Raw genomic sequence first — 13329 nt, forward strand, 5'->3', positions numbered from 1 at the left:
TACTGGCACTGGGTACAGAGGGGACAAAGCCAACGTGGCCCACATGCAGTCGTGTGCACATCTGTGTATAAGCACAGGCAGAGACTTGCTTGGGAGCAGATGCACACAGAGTCATGTAGGCTCATGCACATGGGACCAGTGTGGAAACACAGCCTTGCTTCTGGAAGGCTCACCAGCTGTGCCATGGAGTCAGGGCATTCAGGCCACCTCCCAGGGACAAGGTGGGAGGAGGCAGGCATGACCCAGAAGCTCAGAGCAGCCACCTGCCCAGGGTCAGGGAGGCAGTGTCCCCTGTCCCGTCCACTGGTCCAGTGCTCCTCTTCCCTCCTGATTCCCTGCAGTGTGGTACAAAGGGTCCTTGGCTGGACTCCCTGGTTCTCAGTTTTAGCTTTGGCTCTGCTGTGGGACATCAGATGAACTGCTCGCCCTCTCTGTGCCTCAGTTTTCTGATCTGTAAAATAGGATGCCAGTCATACAATGCCACGAGTGAAGGTTCTCTGGATTTCTACTTTCTTCCACCCTTGCCTAAGCCTCAGGCCCCCTGTGAACACCTACGTGCCCTGACAGAGCTGAGCTTGGACTTCAGGAACCCCAGCCCAAGGGTCGCGGGGGTTTTGAGGGTATGAGAGAAAGCTCAGCTGTTAACACTATCTTGTGACGCGCTCTGTGGCTTCTGGAACTGTCCCTGGGAGGCAGGCAGGGGAGAGATTACTCTCTCCAGTGTACAGATGGGAAACCGAGGCTCAGACCAAGAGGCCTCACATCTGGTGCCAGAGCCAGGGCTACCCCTGGGGCCTGTCCTCCCCAGCTGCAGCCCGGCCAGCTCTGGCGCACACGGAAGGCCTCCTCTTCCGTCGTGCGGGCCGAGGGGCCCGCCTGTCGCCTGCTCCGCGACCAACCTCACCCCCCCCCCCCCGCCCCCTCCCCGCCCCGCCCCGACACACTTGGATTCCGGAGAGCCGAGGACGGGCTCACGTCGCTGGCCTCCGCCCCGCCGCGCCCCCTCCCGGAGCCGCCCGCGCCCGCCGGCGGTGCCAACGCGGCCCTTCGTTGTTCCCAAGGCGGCAGCTGGAAGTTCGAGCCCCTGCTGGGGGAGGAGCTGGACCTGCGGCGCGTCACGTGGCGGCTGCCCCCGGAGCTCATCCCGCGCCTGTCGGCCAGCAGCGGGCGCTCCTCCGACGGCGAGCCGCCCCGCGGCCCCCCGGAAGACAGCGCGGACGGGGGCGCGGGCGGGGAGGGTGGCGGCCTAGCCCGCGGCGCCACACCCAGGCCCCCCGGAGGTGACGGGCTTGCCCGGCGCGCCCCGACCCCGCACCCAGCCAGGCGCGCTCGTTTGCCGCCTGCGTCCAGCCTGAGCCCCCTGTGGTCAGGCTGCCCACTAATGGCCCCCTGCCCAACCTGGGGAGGTGCTACGGCGCGGAGGCGGACCCCCAGAGCCGAGGGACCCCCCGGGGCAGGCATTCGTGATCTCCTCAAAGCAGGACTGCCCGCAGGAGCATGCAACTTCAGAAGTTCGTCGTGCCCAGGGGCAGGCGCTAGTACCCAAGGAGACCTCCCCAGAGGTCTCAAGGGACACGAGGGCAGGCATCTGGGCTCTCCCCCAGGCAGGGCTGACGGCAAGGGCAGTAGGTCTCCCAGCTGGGGTCAGCGGTGCTCACACGGTCCACACTGGCATCTGCAGGACTGACAGACATGGGCTGCAGAAGCCTGTGTGGCCCCTTGGACTCCGCCAGGAACACTGAGCTGCTTTCCCTGGTGGGCCAAGAGAGGCTGGTTTTCTTTATGCCAAGCACCCCCCACCCCCTCCCCTCAGAGGGTAGGTAAACCTAGGAATTCCCAGGGCCACAGCCTGCGTCTGGGTCTGGCGCAGGCCTGTCCGAGTGACCCTGCTCTCCTCCCACAGAGCACCTGGTGGTGAACGGGCGGATGGACGTAGCCTTCCCAGGCAGCTCCAACTCTCTGAACAGGATGACCGTGGCCAACACCGCTTACGGCACCCACCTGAGCCCACACCTGCCCCACCGGGTGCTGAGCACATCTTCCACCCTCACGCGGGACTACCACTCGCTGACCCGCACGGAACACTCCCACTCTCACTCTGCCACGCTGCCCAGGGACTACTCCACCCTCACCTCCGTGTCCTCCCACAGTGAGTGTCCGCTCCCAGCCCTGCTTCTCCCACTGACCCTGCCTCTCCTCCAGCTCCAGGAGGCTGGGTTACTGGCCGGGCTGTGCCCCGCTTCCCATCCTCCAACACGCACACTTCCTGCCCTCACTCTTGTTTTGTCCTGCCCTAGGCCTCCCTCCCATCTGGGAAGAGGGGAGGAGCAGGCTTCCGCTGTCCTGGGCCCTCGGGTCCCTGAGTCGGGCTCAGATGAAAGGGTTCCCTCCCTCTGGGGACTCCCGAGACACTATAATCCTGGCTGGGCAGCCAGCGGCGCCCTTTCGGGGCCCAGGTAGTACAGGGGTGGCCATCTCGGGTCTCCACAGCTGTCCCGCTCCATCTGTCACCCATCTGTTCATCGCAGCCACTGCCCAAACCCAGCACTTCACCCTCCATTTTTCATCTCCATCAATGCTGATGCCTAATATAGCCTCTGCCCTTCCGGGGGTGATGGGCTGGGGGAAGAGGGGCGGCCAGACCAGCTGAGGGGGAGGGGGCGGCCAACTTCTGGTGCTCACCCTCTCCAGGCACAGGCAGGGCCCGCAGCCACTCTGAGTTGTCCAGGGAGGTGCTGGGTGGCCCGGCCAGGGTGTTGCAGGCTGAGTGAGCCGCGAGGCCAGCGGCCAGCAGAGATGAGACAGCCGCGGGAGGTCAGAGGGAGGGCTCCCGCCCAGAGACCCCCCCCTGCCAGAAACTGACTGTAGCCTCCCGTCTTCAGGCTCCCGCTTGGCTGCAGGTGTGCCCAACACACCCACCCGCCTGGTGTTCTCGGCTCTGGGCCCCACGTCTCTGAAAGTGAGCTGGCAGGAGCCACAGTGTGAGCAGGCGCTACAGGGCTACAGTGTGGAGTACCAGCTGCTGAACGGGGGTGAGGCACAGCTGCCGGCAGGCTGGGGGCTTGCAAGGCTCGGGCACCCAGCTGCACAGGAACCCACCCAAGTCCCTTCAACACTAATGATCCCCACCAGGCGTTCTGAGAGGGCCTCACTTGCATGCTCCTCGCTGCCCGTCACTGCCTCCTCTCCTCTGAGTCATCCAGCTCCCTGGGCCTCTCTCCAGGTCATTCCCTCTGCGAGACGTTGCCTAACAAGGCTTCACTGACCTAGGGACAGACCCAGGGCCTCCGCTGGCCTGCGAGATGCTTTTGTGGGAACCGGGAAGTGGTGCTTCCCTGGGAAGGCAAACTCGCAGCAGCAATGACCTGGGCCCGCAAACAGGCAGAACATAGGTGGGATTTTAGGCTCCACTCATCCCTCGTGTAGCATACCACCTAAACTACCAGCCACACCATACCAGGCTGATCCCCACCTGTACCCAAACCGCAGCGAATCCTGGGTGGGATGATCAGTGGCAGCCTAGGGCAGGGGTGGGATCAGGCCAGGGGTAGGAGTAACACTGACCCCCGGTCTGCCCTCCCCAGGGGAGCTGCATCGGCTCAACATCCCTAGCCCCAGCCAGACTTCGGTGGTGGTGGAAGACCTTCTGCCCAACCATTCCTATGTGTTCCGTGTGCGGGCCCAGAGTCAGGAAGGCTGGGGCCCAGAGCGTGAGGGTGTCATCACCATTGAGTCACAGGTGCACCCCCAGAGCCCACTCTGCCCCCTGCCAGGTGAGTTGACTCCCCACCCCGTGGCTGCCCCCATGTCGTCCCCTAGCCACCCACACGCTGACAGTCTTGCTCTGCTGCCCCCAGGCTCCACCTTCACTTTGAGCACACCCAGTGCCCCGGGCCCGCTGGTGTTTACTGCCCTGAGCCCAGACTCGCTGCAGTTGAGCTGGGAACGGCCACGCAGGCCCGATGGGGATATCCTCGGCTACCTGGTGACCTGTGAGATGGCCCATGGAGGAGGTGCTGCCCGTCCCCACCTCAGGGGTGGCCAGGGGAGGGGTGGAGAGGGAGCCACAGAGGCTAAAGGCATCTTCCCTGCTCAGAGCCAGCCACCACGTTCCTGGTGGATGGCGACAGCCCTGAGAGCCGGCTGACAGTGCCGGGCCTCAGTGAGAACGTGCCCTACAAGTTCAAGGTGCAGGCCAAGACCACCCAAGGCTATGGGCCGGAGCGTGAGGGTATCATCACCATCGAGTCCCAGGACGGAGGTGAGGTGGCTTGCCCGTTCTTCACCCCTACCCCTTCTCTGGCCACATCTTCCCCTGGCACCATCCCTGACTGGCGCTCATCTGCCCATGCCAGGCCCTTTCCCTCAACTGGGCAGCCACCCCGGGCTCTTCCAGCACCAGCTGCCAGGCGAGTACAGCAGCATCACCACCACCCACACCAGCACAACCGAGCCTTTCTTCTTGGGTGAGTTGCTGGGCAGGGGATCCTAGTTCTCGTGGGTGAGCACAGCGCTACCAGAGCAGGACAGACAGGGACCCAGGCAGGGTCCCTCAGTGCTTTTTTCCCTGCAGATGGACTGACCCTGGGGTCCCAACGCCTGGAAGCAGGTGGCTCCCTCACCCGCCATGTGACCCAGGAGTTTGTGAGCCGGACACTGACCACCAGTGGGACCCTCAGCACCCAGGTGGACCAACAGTTCTTCCAGACCTGAGCCCCCCACCCCTACCCGACAGTGTCCTGGAACCTGGGCCCCCACCCTGCCTCCCCCTCCTGGCTCTGCCTCAGCTACTCCATCCTCGGACCCCTCGCAGCCCAGCACACCCCCATGCTGATCACAGGGCCAGCACGTCTGGCTACGGAGCAGAGGGTAGGTGTCCTCTGGGAGGCGTGAAGGGAGCAGAGGTCCCAGATGGCCCTTCTGGCCACTACTCCCTTACCCCAGGCCCAACCCCGTTTGTGCGTAACCAAAGAGCTGGGACCAGCATGACAAGGACCCAGCTTTGCTCTGCACTTAATAAAAGATTTTGCTACCGCTTGGCTCTGCCCTGTCTGTTCTTCCAGGGAGTGCCAGCACAGAGCAGGCGAGCGGTTCTGACACACGCTTCTCTGATCCCCAAGCACACACCCACCTCTAGAGGCAGGCGGGTTATCGTGGTGGGAGGCACAAGTTTATTGAGCACCCAGATGCAGAGGGCAAGAGGCGCCAGAGGCCTGGAGCTTCGTGACGTGCTGCCTGGCAGGCCCCGTGCCCACCGGGTGCTGTCCCGGGGAGGGCCTCACCAGTGCAGCACCTTGGCACCGTCGGCCGCCTGAGAGAGGTAGAAGGTGGCGGTGCCGCTGTACTGCTCCTAGGGGAGAGGCAGGTGGGGTCTAAGCGTGGCAGGGCCCTGGGAAGCCCTTTCTCCATCCCTCCCACCCGCAGGCACCGGCACCCACCCACCTGTATGTGCTGCATGGCCTGAGGAACGGAGGCAGCCTCCAGCAGGGTCACGGTGCAGCCACCGAAGCCACCACCAGTCATGCGGCTGCCGTAAACCCCAGGTGCTGACAGCGCGGCCTCCACGAGCTGGTCGAGCTCGGGGCAGCTCACCTCATAGTCATCCCTGCGGAGAGGATACAGGAGAGGGCGGGCCTAGGCCTGGTCCCACCCTGCCCTGGGGACAGCCTGTGCCTGGGAGATACAGGCACCCAGGAGTCCTCACCTGAGCGAGTGGTGACTCTCTACCATGAGGCGGCCAAAGGCTCTGTAGTCTCCGCGGCTCAGGGCAGCCGCGGCCTGGGCCGTGCGCCGGATCTCGCCCACGACATGTCGTGCCCGCCGGAAACCCTCCTTGCTCACCAGCTCTCTGCCAGCTGGGAAGGGAAAGGGCTCAGCAGACCTGCCACCCCACCACCTCTGGGCCCGTGCAGATGGAGGGATGGGGGCACCAGGGTGATGAGGCTAGGGGGCAGGGGTAGGGGTGGAGGTGGCGGGGGGGGGGGGGAGGGAGGAGCCTCCAGTCTTAGACCTGGTTCTGACAGAGCTGTAAGCAGAACCTGGCATTGGTGACTAAAGTTTGGAGCCTTTCCTCCTCGACTATAAGATGGGATCCCTATGTCACTCTCTGGGACCCACTATGCACTGATTGGGCAACATGCCAGCAGAGTGCCCGGTGCACAGTGGGTGCTCAATAAACAACAGGGTAAGCCCCAGACTCTTGGTGCTTCCAAGGTGAGGGGGACACAGGAGTCCACAGTGGCACAAGAGGGAGAAGAAATCCTGCCGCTGTTTACGCTGGAGCATCAGTGGAGCCCCTGAGAGCTGGGGCTCCAGAGTTGGGGTATAGCCCAGGCAAAGATCAAGAGGCAGGGCACAGGGCCCACCAAGAGTAGGCTATCCTGCTGGCTAACGCTGAGGTGGGGAGAGCAAGCCGAGTCGGTAGCAGCAGCCCAGGGTACCGGGGGACTCTGCTACTTAATTCTGGATGCCACACAGGTTTTGGAGCAGGGAAGAGCTGGAGCTGAGCTCTGGTGGACAAAAGTGACTGCCTAGGGCAGAGGGCCCAAGCTGGGAGAAGCAGGAACCAGGAACCCAAATAGCAGTTGTTAAACAGTCAGAAACCAACGAGGGGCCTGATGTGGAGGAAGAAGGAATGGAGGGAACAGAGATTGGAGACTGGGGGTGGGGGGGTGGATAGTGAGGACACAGGGGACCGAGGTTTCAAACAGAAGTGACAAGGGTGAGGAAATCACAGATAAGGGGAGCTCAGCAGGAGAAGCCTATGGGGGACAAAGGATGATGAGTTCCCTTGGGAATCGGGTGGAGGCTCCAGGACTGCAGGTGGAAATGGGGCCGGGGGGGGGAGGGGGGGGCTCCAGGCAGGAAAGCAAGGGGCTGCAGGCTCCTGTCTGAGTCCTAAGCGGAGCAATGGTGGCTGGGGCTGTGCACTGAGGACAAAGCCTGGGGCAGGCACACACAACAGGACTGAGAGCGCGGCGGCCGCTGAGGGGGAGGGAATGCAGGCTGTGGGTGTGTGCGGGGAACCCCCCCGGGAGCACTGCTGTGTCCGGCGGCAGGAGCAAGGGGCAGGCCGACCGAGAGGACGGAGAAATGAGTGGAGATGAGAAAATGGGGGCCAAAAGCATTAGGTCTTCTTCCAAGATGAGCACAGGAAAAAGACTCAATTTTAGAAGGGAAGAAAACCGACCAGGTTTCCAAGCAAAAGGGGAAGAGCCAGGCAGAGGACAGGAAGGAGGGAAAACAGGGCTTCTGGAACAAGACTCTGGAGAAGGCGGAGGACAGCACTGTTTCCAAGGTTGGGGGAGACCCCCCCACACACACACCCCAGGAGTGGTGGGAAGGGATACGGTGGAGAGGAGGGACAGCCAAAGTGTCCAAGCGTGAACACCTCCAATAAGGTCACCTGCACAGAGCAGGTGGGGCAGGTGTGAACATGACAGGTCACCAAGAAGGACACGCTGGTCCCACCAGGCCGGCCACTGTCCTCCAAATGGGAACCCGCACGCTGCCAGAGAGGGCACAACTCCCAAAGCCAGCAGCCTGGCCCCGTGGCTGAGAGTACGGGCTATGGGGGGTTACCTGCCTGGTTTGAGTCTCACTCAGCACTGCCACTTACTCTAGCTTCCTCATCCAAAACGATGAACGGAATAAGACTATCTGCCCCACGGGTGTGACGGAGCGAGATGGAATTTGACCCTCAAACTATTACATATCCTCTCTTCCTGGCCACGTGTATCGTGAACCTTTAAAATACTTGCACCTTTTGACTCTGCGATCTTACGCCTAAGAATCTACTCCTAAGAAGATAACGAGAGAGACTCTCTTGCACGAAAACATTCACCGCCGCATCACGGGATTATTAGAAAATGATTAACTTACGACACACCTGTATGCTGCAGTGTTAGAAGCCTTGCTGATGAAGTTGCCCCTAATGGTACAGGAAAGGGCTCTAAGATGTAATGAAAGAGAAAGCCAGTGACCATATGGCCTATACTGAACTTGGTAAACGCAGACGTAGAGAAACACTGGCGGTGTTAGCGGTGGCTATCCCTGGGTGGTGGCCCTCTAGCTCACTGTTTTCCTCTGTGTGTTTTCCTACATCTTCCACAGCAGAAACGTAATCCTCCTCTTAGAAAGAACAATGTTAAGATTTCAGCAGCCCTGCCGAGGTTGGAGCCCTAGGTCTGCAGTCTTAGGGGGAGTGGGCAGAGCACAGCACAGGCCCCCGGAGAGGAGGGGGTAGACAGGAGGGTCAAGCCCACGTCAAGGGCCTGGCAGCCCCACCGGATGCCCAGCCAGCTCTCACCCTCCAGTTCCTCCAGCTGCACCTCTCGAAGGCTCTCCTTGCCCAGCGCCCGGGCCACTTCTTCACACTGGCGCCGCCGCAGAGGGTACTCGCTGGAGCCCAGCGAGTGGCGGACGTTGGAATTGGTGATGAGCACGGCCAGCTTGGGTTCTGACAGCGGCACCAGGCTTGTCTCCAGGGACCTGGCATGGAGTCGGAGTGGGGAGATGACAAGCCCAAGGGTCTGCTTGCCACACCAGGTGGTGGGCACGCTCCACCCAGAAGCTCCTCATGACGAGGTGGGAGGGTACAAGGGGAGCCCCTGACCTGCAGTCAATGAGCAGCGCGTGGCCTTTCTGCCCCAGCAGTGCGATGAGCTGGTCCATGATGCCACAGGGCACCCCTGCGAAGCTGTGTTCGGCCCGCTGACACACCTGAGCCCGGGCAGCTATGGACCCGGAGTCTGCGGCACAGGGGGAGGTGAGGAGGCTGGGGCCCAGGAGGGGGGCACGTGGGAGTGGGCGAATGGGAGCAGTGGGACCTTCGAGGACACGCCAGAGCGATTCCCCACCCTCCTCCGGAAGCCACAGTCGAGGAACAGTCTCTGACAAGGAAACCTCAGGGAAGGAAGGCTGGGGTCTAGGAAGTACCTGGGCAGAGCTGCTGCAGGAAAGTGTATGTGGCCACTTCCAGGGACGCCGAGCTGGACAGCCCGCCCCCCAGGGGCACTGAGCTGACCACCACTGCACTGAAGCCAGGGAGGGGAGCAGCTGGAAAGAAGGGGTGATGGTAAGATGGGCCATCTGGGAGGATGGGCCCACGAAGGGCATGAATTTTGTTATGCAGGGAGGCAATGCCTGATAGCTGCTTCCAGGGCTGTGTCTCCATCCTCCTACCCTGAGGTTCCTGGGACACAGTCTTCCCAACTCTCCTCCTGGTTTAGGGCTCTGGAGGCCAACAGGCTAGGGTTTGAATCCTGGCTCCGCTAATCATAAAATGGGCAGCTCAGGACAAGTTCTGGAACCTCTCAGGGTGTCAGTTTCATCATGTGTAAAACAGGGATACCCTCCCCTATACGTCACCCCATGGTGGATTAGACGAGCTAAGGGGCTTTGCAGCTGAGAGGTGGTGCTCCTATACTACCAGCATGAACTTGACTCAGCCCTAGTCCCCATACCTGGGTAGTGCTGAATCACTCCCTTGACATAGTTGGCCCAGCGGGGGGTCCCGGGCTCCAATGACCGCTGGGCTGTGGGCAGTGGAAATTGGAGCCGCCGGGGCTCATCAGCATCTTCGGAGGTGGTCAGGAGGGAGACGAGGCCGTCTGCCCGGGGGCTGCCCACCAGCACAGTCACAAGCTCCAGTGCCTGGCAGGAAAGACAGGGATTATGTAAAGCTTTTGCCAGGCGACCCATGGATGAGGCTTCTCTGATACTAAAGTTCTGAGAAATAAAAAGTTTCAGACAGATTCCTTTTAAGGCTCAACAGGAAGGAATTGGGGGGGGGGGGGTCTCAGGGAAGAACCTGAGTGCGGAGCTGGCCCTGGGGGCTTGGGTTCTGCCCTTGGGTCTTGGGGGGGGGGGGGGGGGGGGCGGGGGGCGCGCAGGGCCAGTGCTGCAGAAGTGTAGACCTGGACTCTGCCCTGAATATGGGCTCTCAGCTGTGGGGCACGGAGCAGGATAAGAGAGTAAGAGGAGCTCCAACTGACGCGTTCCCATTTTGGAGTGGTCTCAGGTGCACTGTACCCGCTCGCTTGCCAAGCCGCACCAGGTGGAAAGAGCTGAGAGGCCTGACTCCAGCCCCACCAAGAACCAGCTGTGTGACCTTAAGCAGATCACTGACCCTCTCTGGGCCTCAGTTTCCTCCCGAACGGGTAGGACCAGGAGGTCTGAGGCTAGTTCCCCCAGGTCTGCGTTTGGGGCCCCCGGAAGCCAAAGCCCGAAGCGCCCCCGTTCCGCAAGCCACACTGGAGCCGCACAAGTTGAGGTGGCTCCCAGCGTGATGGGGAGGATCACGTCCACAGAGGGCGGGCTTGAGCGAAGAGGCGCCGGCACACCCCCTCCTAGTCTACTTCCTCGCGGATCCCCCGCTTCCTCCCTTCCAACGTGGGAAATACCCCGTCCCCGGGTCTCTCCGACGTGCTCGTCCCCCAAACCCGGGGCAGGATGGCTAAAGTTTGGCGCGGCCGCCCAACATCCACGCAGGGACCAGGCACCTCCCCGCGCGCCTAAGGCCGGCCCTGCCGCTGGGGAGGCTCGAGGCTCCCCGCCCGGCCCCTCACCATGGGCAGCACCAGGCCCTGGTTGTAGTCCGTGTGCTCCCCGATCAGGTTGACGCGGCCCGGCGCCGACACCGCCAGCTCGGGCTCGGCCCCGAACTCCTCCCGGAACGCTCTACGGGCCTCGGCCAGCAGCTCCCCGGCCTGGGGCTGTCTCCAAGCGGCCATGATGCTCACCCTGCAGCGAGGCCAGGTCGGCGCGGGATGCCCGGGGCGGGGCCGCGCGGGGGCGGCGCGCATTCCTGCACGCGCCCCCCGCCCCCACCGCAGGCCTCCTCCCGCCCCCGCCGCGCCGGGCCCGCCCCGGCGCGCCTCGCGGCCCAAGCCACCTGCTGGGCGCTCGGGGTTGGGATCTCCCCTACACCCCCACCGCGGAAGGATCTGCCCCGCACCCCCACAGCGGCGGGCGGCGGACTTTGGAAGAGACCGGCGGGTGCCCACTCGAGTGGTATTGGCTGGACTGGAAGATCTGAGCTGCCCTTCCCTGGCCCTGGTGCCCCTTTCTCTGCTACCAACACCGGCCAGGCCATTCACCCACAGCCAGAGTAGCAGGGCTGGCATCCAGCCGACCTGAATTTCCCAAAGGGCTCTCCCAGGTCCTAGAGTCCTGCCGCCGTGAGAGGTCATCAGACCCTGATCTTGGGTCTCTGAGAGGGTGGCCTGGCACGATGCGTAAATTGAGATGAGGAAAGCCAAGTTTGGGTGGTGACCAGGGAGTCGCTTTCTACAGGCCCTTTTCTATAGTGGCCCCGCTATCATAACTGCTAGCAACGGAAGGAGGAAGGAGTGGCAGTTGGACAGCAGTGGGCCCAGCCTCCACTGGAAGGACCCACCGGGGCTGCCAAGGTAGGTGGGGCTGTTGGCCCCAGCAGGTGCTTCCTCAGTCCTGAGCCTTGGACGCAGCATCTGACACTCACCACCTCCTCTTTCACCAGACTGCGTCCTGAACCTTCAAGCTGTCCCTGCCTGGACGCCTGTCCACATTTGCATCTATATGAAACCGTGAGGCAGAAACGCTGAAATGTAAGCAGCCTATTTGGGACTAGGGTGGGGGGCTTTGTGGAGAGTTGTGTCCAGGTTTAGAGCTTGGGGTCTGCTGGGGGGGTTGCCCAAAGAGTGGAGTAGTGCATTTAAAATGCATCTCCGATACTCATGATGAGCCCAGAGTAATGTATAGAATTGTTGAATCATTATGTTGTACACCTGAAACTAATATAACACTGTATGTTATTTACACTTCAATTAAAAAAAAAAATGCAGCTCTGGGGGTGCCTGGGCGGCTCAGTGAGTTGAGCCTCCAACTCTTGATTTCCACTCAGGTTCTGATTCCAGGGTCGAGGGATCGAGCCTCCAAGCTCAGCGTGGAGCCTGCTTAACATTCTCTCTCTCCCTCCCCCCCTCTCCTGTTTGCGCGCTCTCTCTCTAAAATAAATTTATTTTAAGAAAAATTTTAAAAGGCACCTCTGAAAACTTCTAGAAATAAATATAGGGATAAATCTTTGGGACCTCGGCAGTGGCTTTTTTGATATGACACCAAAAGCACCAGAGATAAAAGGAAAATAGGTAAGTTGTACTTCATCAAAATAAGATACTTTCCTGCATCAAAGGACACAATGAAGAAAGTAAAAAAGACAACCCACAGAATGGGAGAAAATATTTGCAAATCATATATTTAAGGGCCTTGTATCAAGAACACATAAAGGACTCTTACAGCTCAAAAAAGACAAATAAATTTAAAATAGGCAAACGACTTGAACGTTTTCCCCGAGAAGATTACAAATGGCCAATAAGCACATGAAAAGGTGCTCAACATCATTAGCATTAAGGAAATGTAAACCAAAAGCACAATGAGGTGCTATTTCACACCCATTAGTCTGGCCAAAATGAAAGACAATAGCAATTACAGCAATGTTGCTGAGAATGTGGGGAAATCAGAACCCTCAGTCTCTGGTGGGAATGGAAAACAGTTAAGCATTTCCACCAAATGCTCAACACAGAGTGCCCCTGTGACCCAGGAATTTCACTCCTAAGTACGTACACAAGAGAATTGAAAACGTAGGTCCAGGGGCGCCTGGGTGTCTCTGTCAGTTGAGCGTCTGCCCTTCGGCTCAGGTCATGATCTCACGGTTCGTGGGTTCCAGCCTTGCATCCGACCCACTGCTGTCAACGTGGAACCTGCTTCAGATCCTCTGTCCCTCCCTCTCTGTCTCTGCCCCTCCCCCGCGCCTTTCAAAAATAAATAAACATTAAAAAAAAAAAAAAACAAACATAGGTCCACACAAAACTTCTACATTAATGCTCATGGTAGGACTATTCACATTAGCCAAAAGGTGGTAACAACTGAGGGCGCTTGGCTGGTTCAGTTGGAGGAGCATGCGACTCTTGACATTGGGGTCATGAGTTCGAGCTCCACATTGGGTGTAGAGATTACTAAAAAATAAATATAAAACTTAAAAAAAAAAAAAAAGATGTTAACAACCCAAAGGGATAAATGGATAAAGAGAATGTGGCATGTCCATAACAATGAATTTTGCTCAGGCATAAAAACAGTGAAGTGCTGATACACAGTATGGAACTACATGGTTGAGCCTTGAACGCATGGTAAATGCCGGAAGCTAGTCACAAAAGACCACAAGTTGTATGATTCCAGATACACACAATGTTCAGAGTAGGCAAATCTGCAGAGACAGAAAGGAGATTAGTTGTTGCTTAGGGCTGAGGGAAATGGAGGGGATAAAGAGTGATAACCAAGGGTACCAGTTCT

The 13329-nt window shown here is 59.9% G+C and overlaps 2 protein-coding genes and 1 long non-coding RNA gene across 6 annotated transcripts in view; 2 read left to right on the forward strand and 1 right to left on the reverse strand.

Annotated features, from left to right (window-relative positions):
* The window catches only part of ITGB4 (integrin subunit beta 4), a 30799-nt gene extending 25765 nt beyond the window's left edge, over positions 1–5034 (forward strand). The window contains exons 33-41 of one of the 4 annotated variants that reach the window (XM_043585301.1): positions 1062–1280; positions 1904–2149; positions 2298–2456; positions 2883–3032; positions 3585–3773; positions 3858–4013; positions 4097–4261; positions 4356–4466; positions 4574–4836. In XM_043585301.1, coding sequence (XP_043441236.1) covers positions 1062–1280; positions 1904–2149; positions 2298–2456; positions 2883–3032; positions 3585–3773; positions 3858–4013; positions 4097–4261; positions 4356–4466; positions 4574–4713 — 1535 coding nt within the window. In that variant the 3' untranslated portion in view covers positions 4714–4836. Of the gene's footprint in view, positions 1–1061; positions 1281–1903; positions 2150–2297; positions 2457–2882; positions 3033–3584; positions 3774–3857; positions 4014–4096; positions 4262–4355; positions 4467–4573 lie in introns of all 4 variants that reach the window. The other 3 variants (XM_043585302.1, XM_043585303.1, XM_043585304.1) reach the window with 3 other exon arrangements.
* A 114-nt stretch (positions 5035–5148) lies between these two features.
* GALK1 (galactokinase 1) lies at positions 5149–11192 on the reverse strand. The gene is made up of 8 exons (XM_043585305.1): positions 10569–11192; positions 9465–9654; positions 8938–9057; positions 8615–8750; positions 8309–8490; positions 5705–5855; positions 5443–5605; positions 5149–5350 (listed from the first exon to the last, which is right to left on the reverse strand). The coding sequence occupies exons 1-8, from the start codon at positions 11190–11192 to the stop codon at positions 5279–5281; spliced, it is 1638 nt and encodes a 545-aa protein (XP_043441240.1). The 3' UTR covers positions 5149–5278.
* A 285-nt stretch (positions 11193–11477) lies between these two features.
* Positions 11478–12004, forward strand: LOC122485910. Its single transcript, XR_006297977.1, has 2 exons — positions 11478–11588; positions 11885–12004. It is a non-coding gene; the product is annotated as an uncharacterized LOC122485910 (long non-coding RNA).
* Positions 12005–13329: the final 1325 nt, after the last annotated feature.

This window comes from Prionailurus bengalensis, chromosome E1 (genome assembly GCF_016509475.1).
Source record: "Prionailurus bengalensis isolate Pbe53 chromosome E1, Fcat_Pben_1.1_paternal_pri, whole genome shotgun sequence".
NCBI lineage: Eukaryota > Metazoa > Chordata > Mammalia > Carnivora > Felidae > Prionailurus > Prionailurus bengalensis.

Coding starts and splice junctions, on each gene's coding strand:
- GALK1 (XM_043585305.1), bottom strand. CDS start 11,192: ATGACCTCTCACGGCGGCAGGACTCTAGGACCTGGGAGAGCCCTTTGG. Junction 9,058..9,464: donor AGTGATTCAGCACTACCCAG/GTATGGGGACTA, acceptor CCTTCTTTCCAG/CTGCTCCCCTCCCTGGCTTC. Junction 5,606..5,704: donor GAGAGTCACCACTCGCTCAG/GTGAGGACTCCT, acceptor TCCTCTCCGCAG/GGATGACTATGAGGTGAGCT.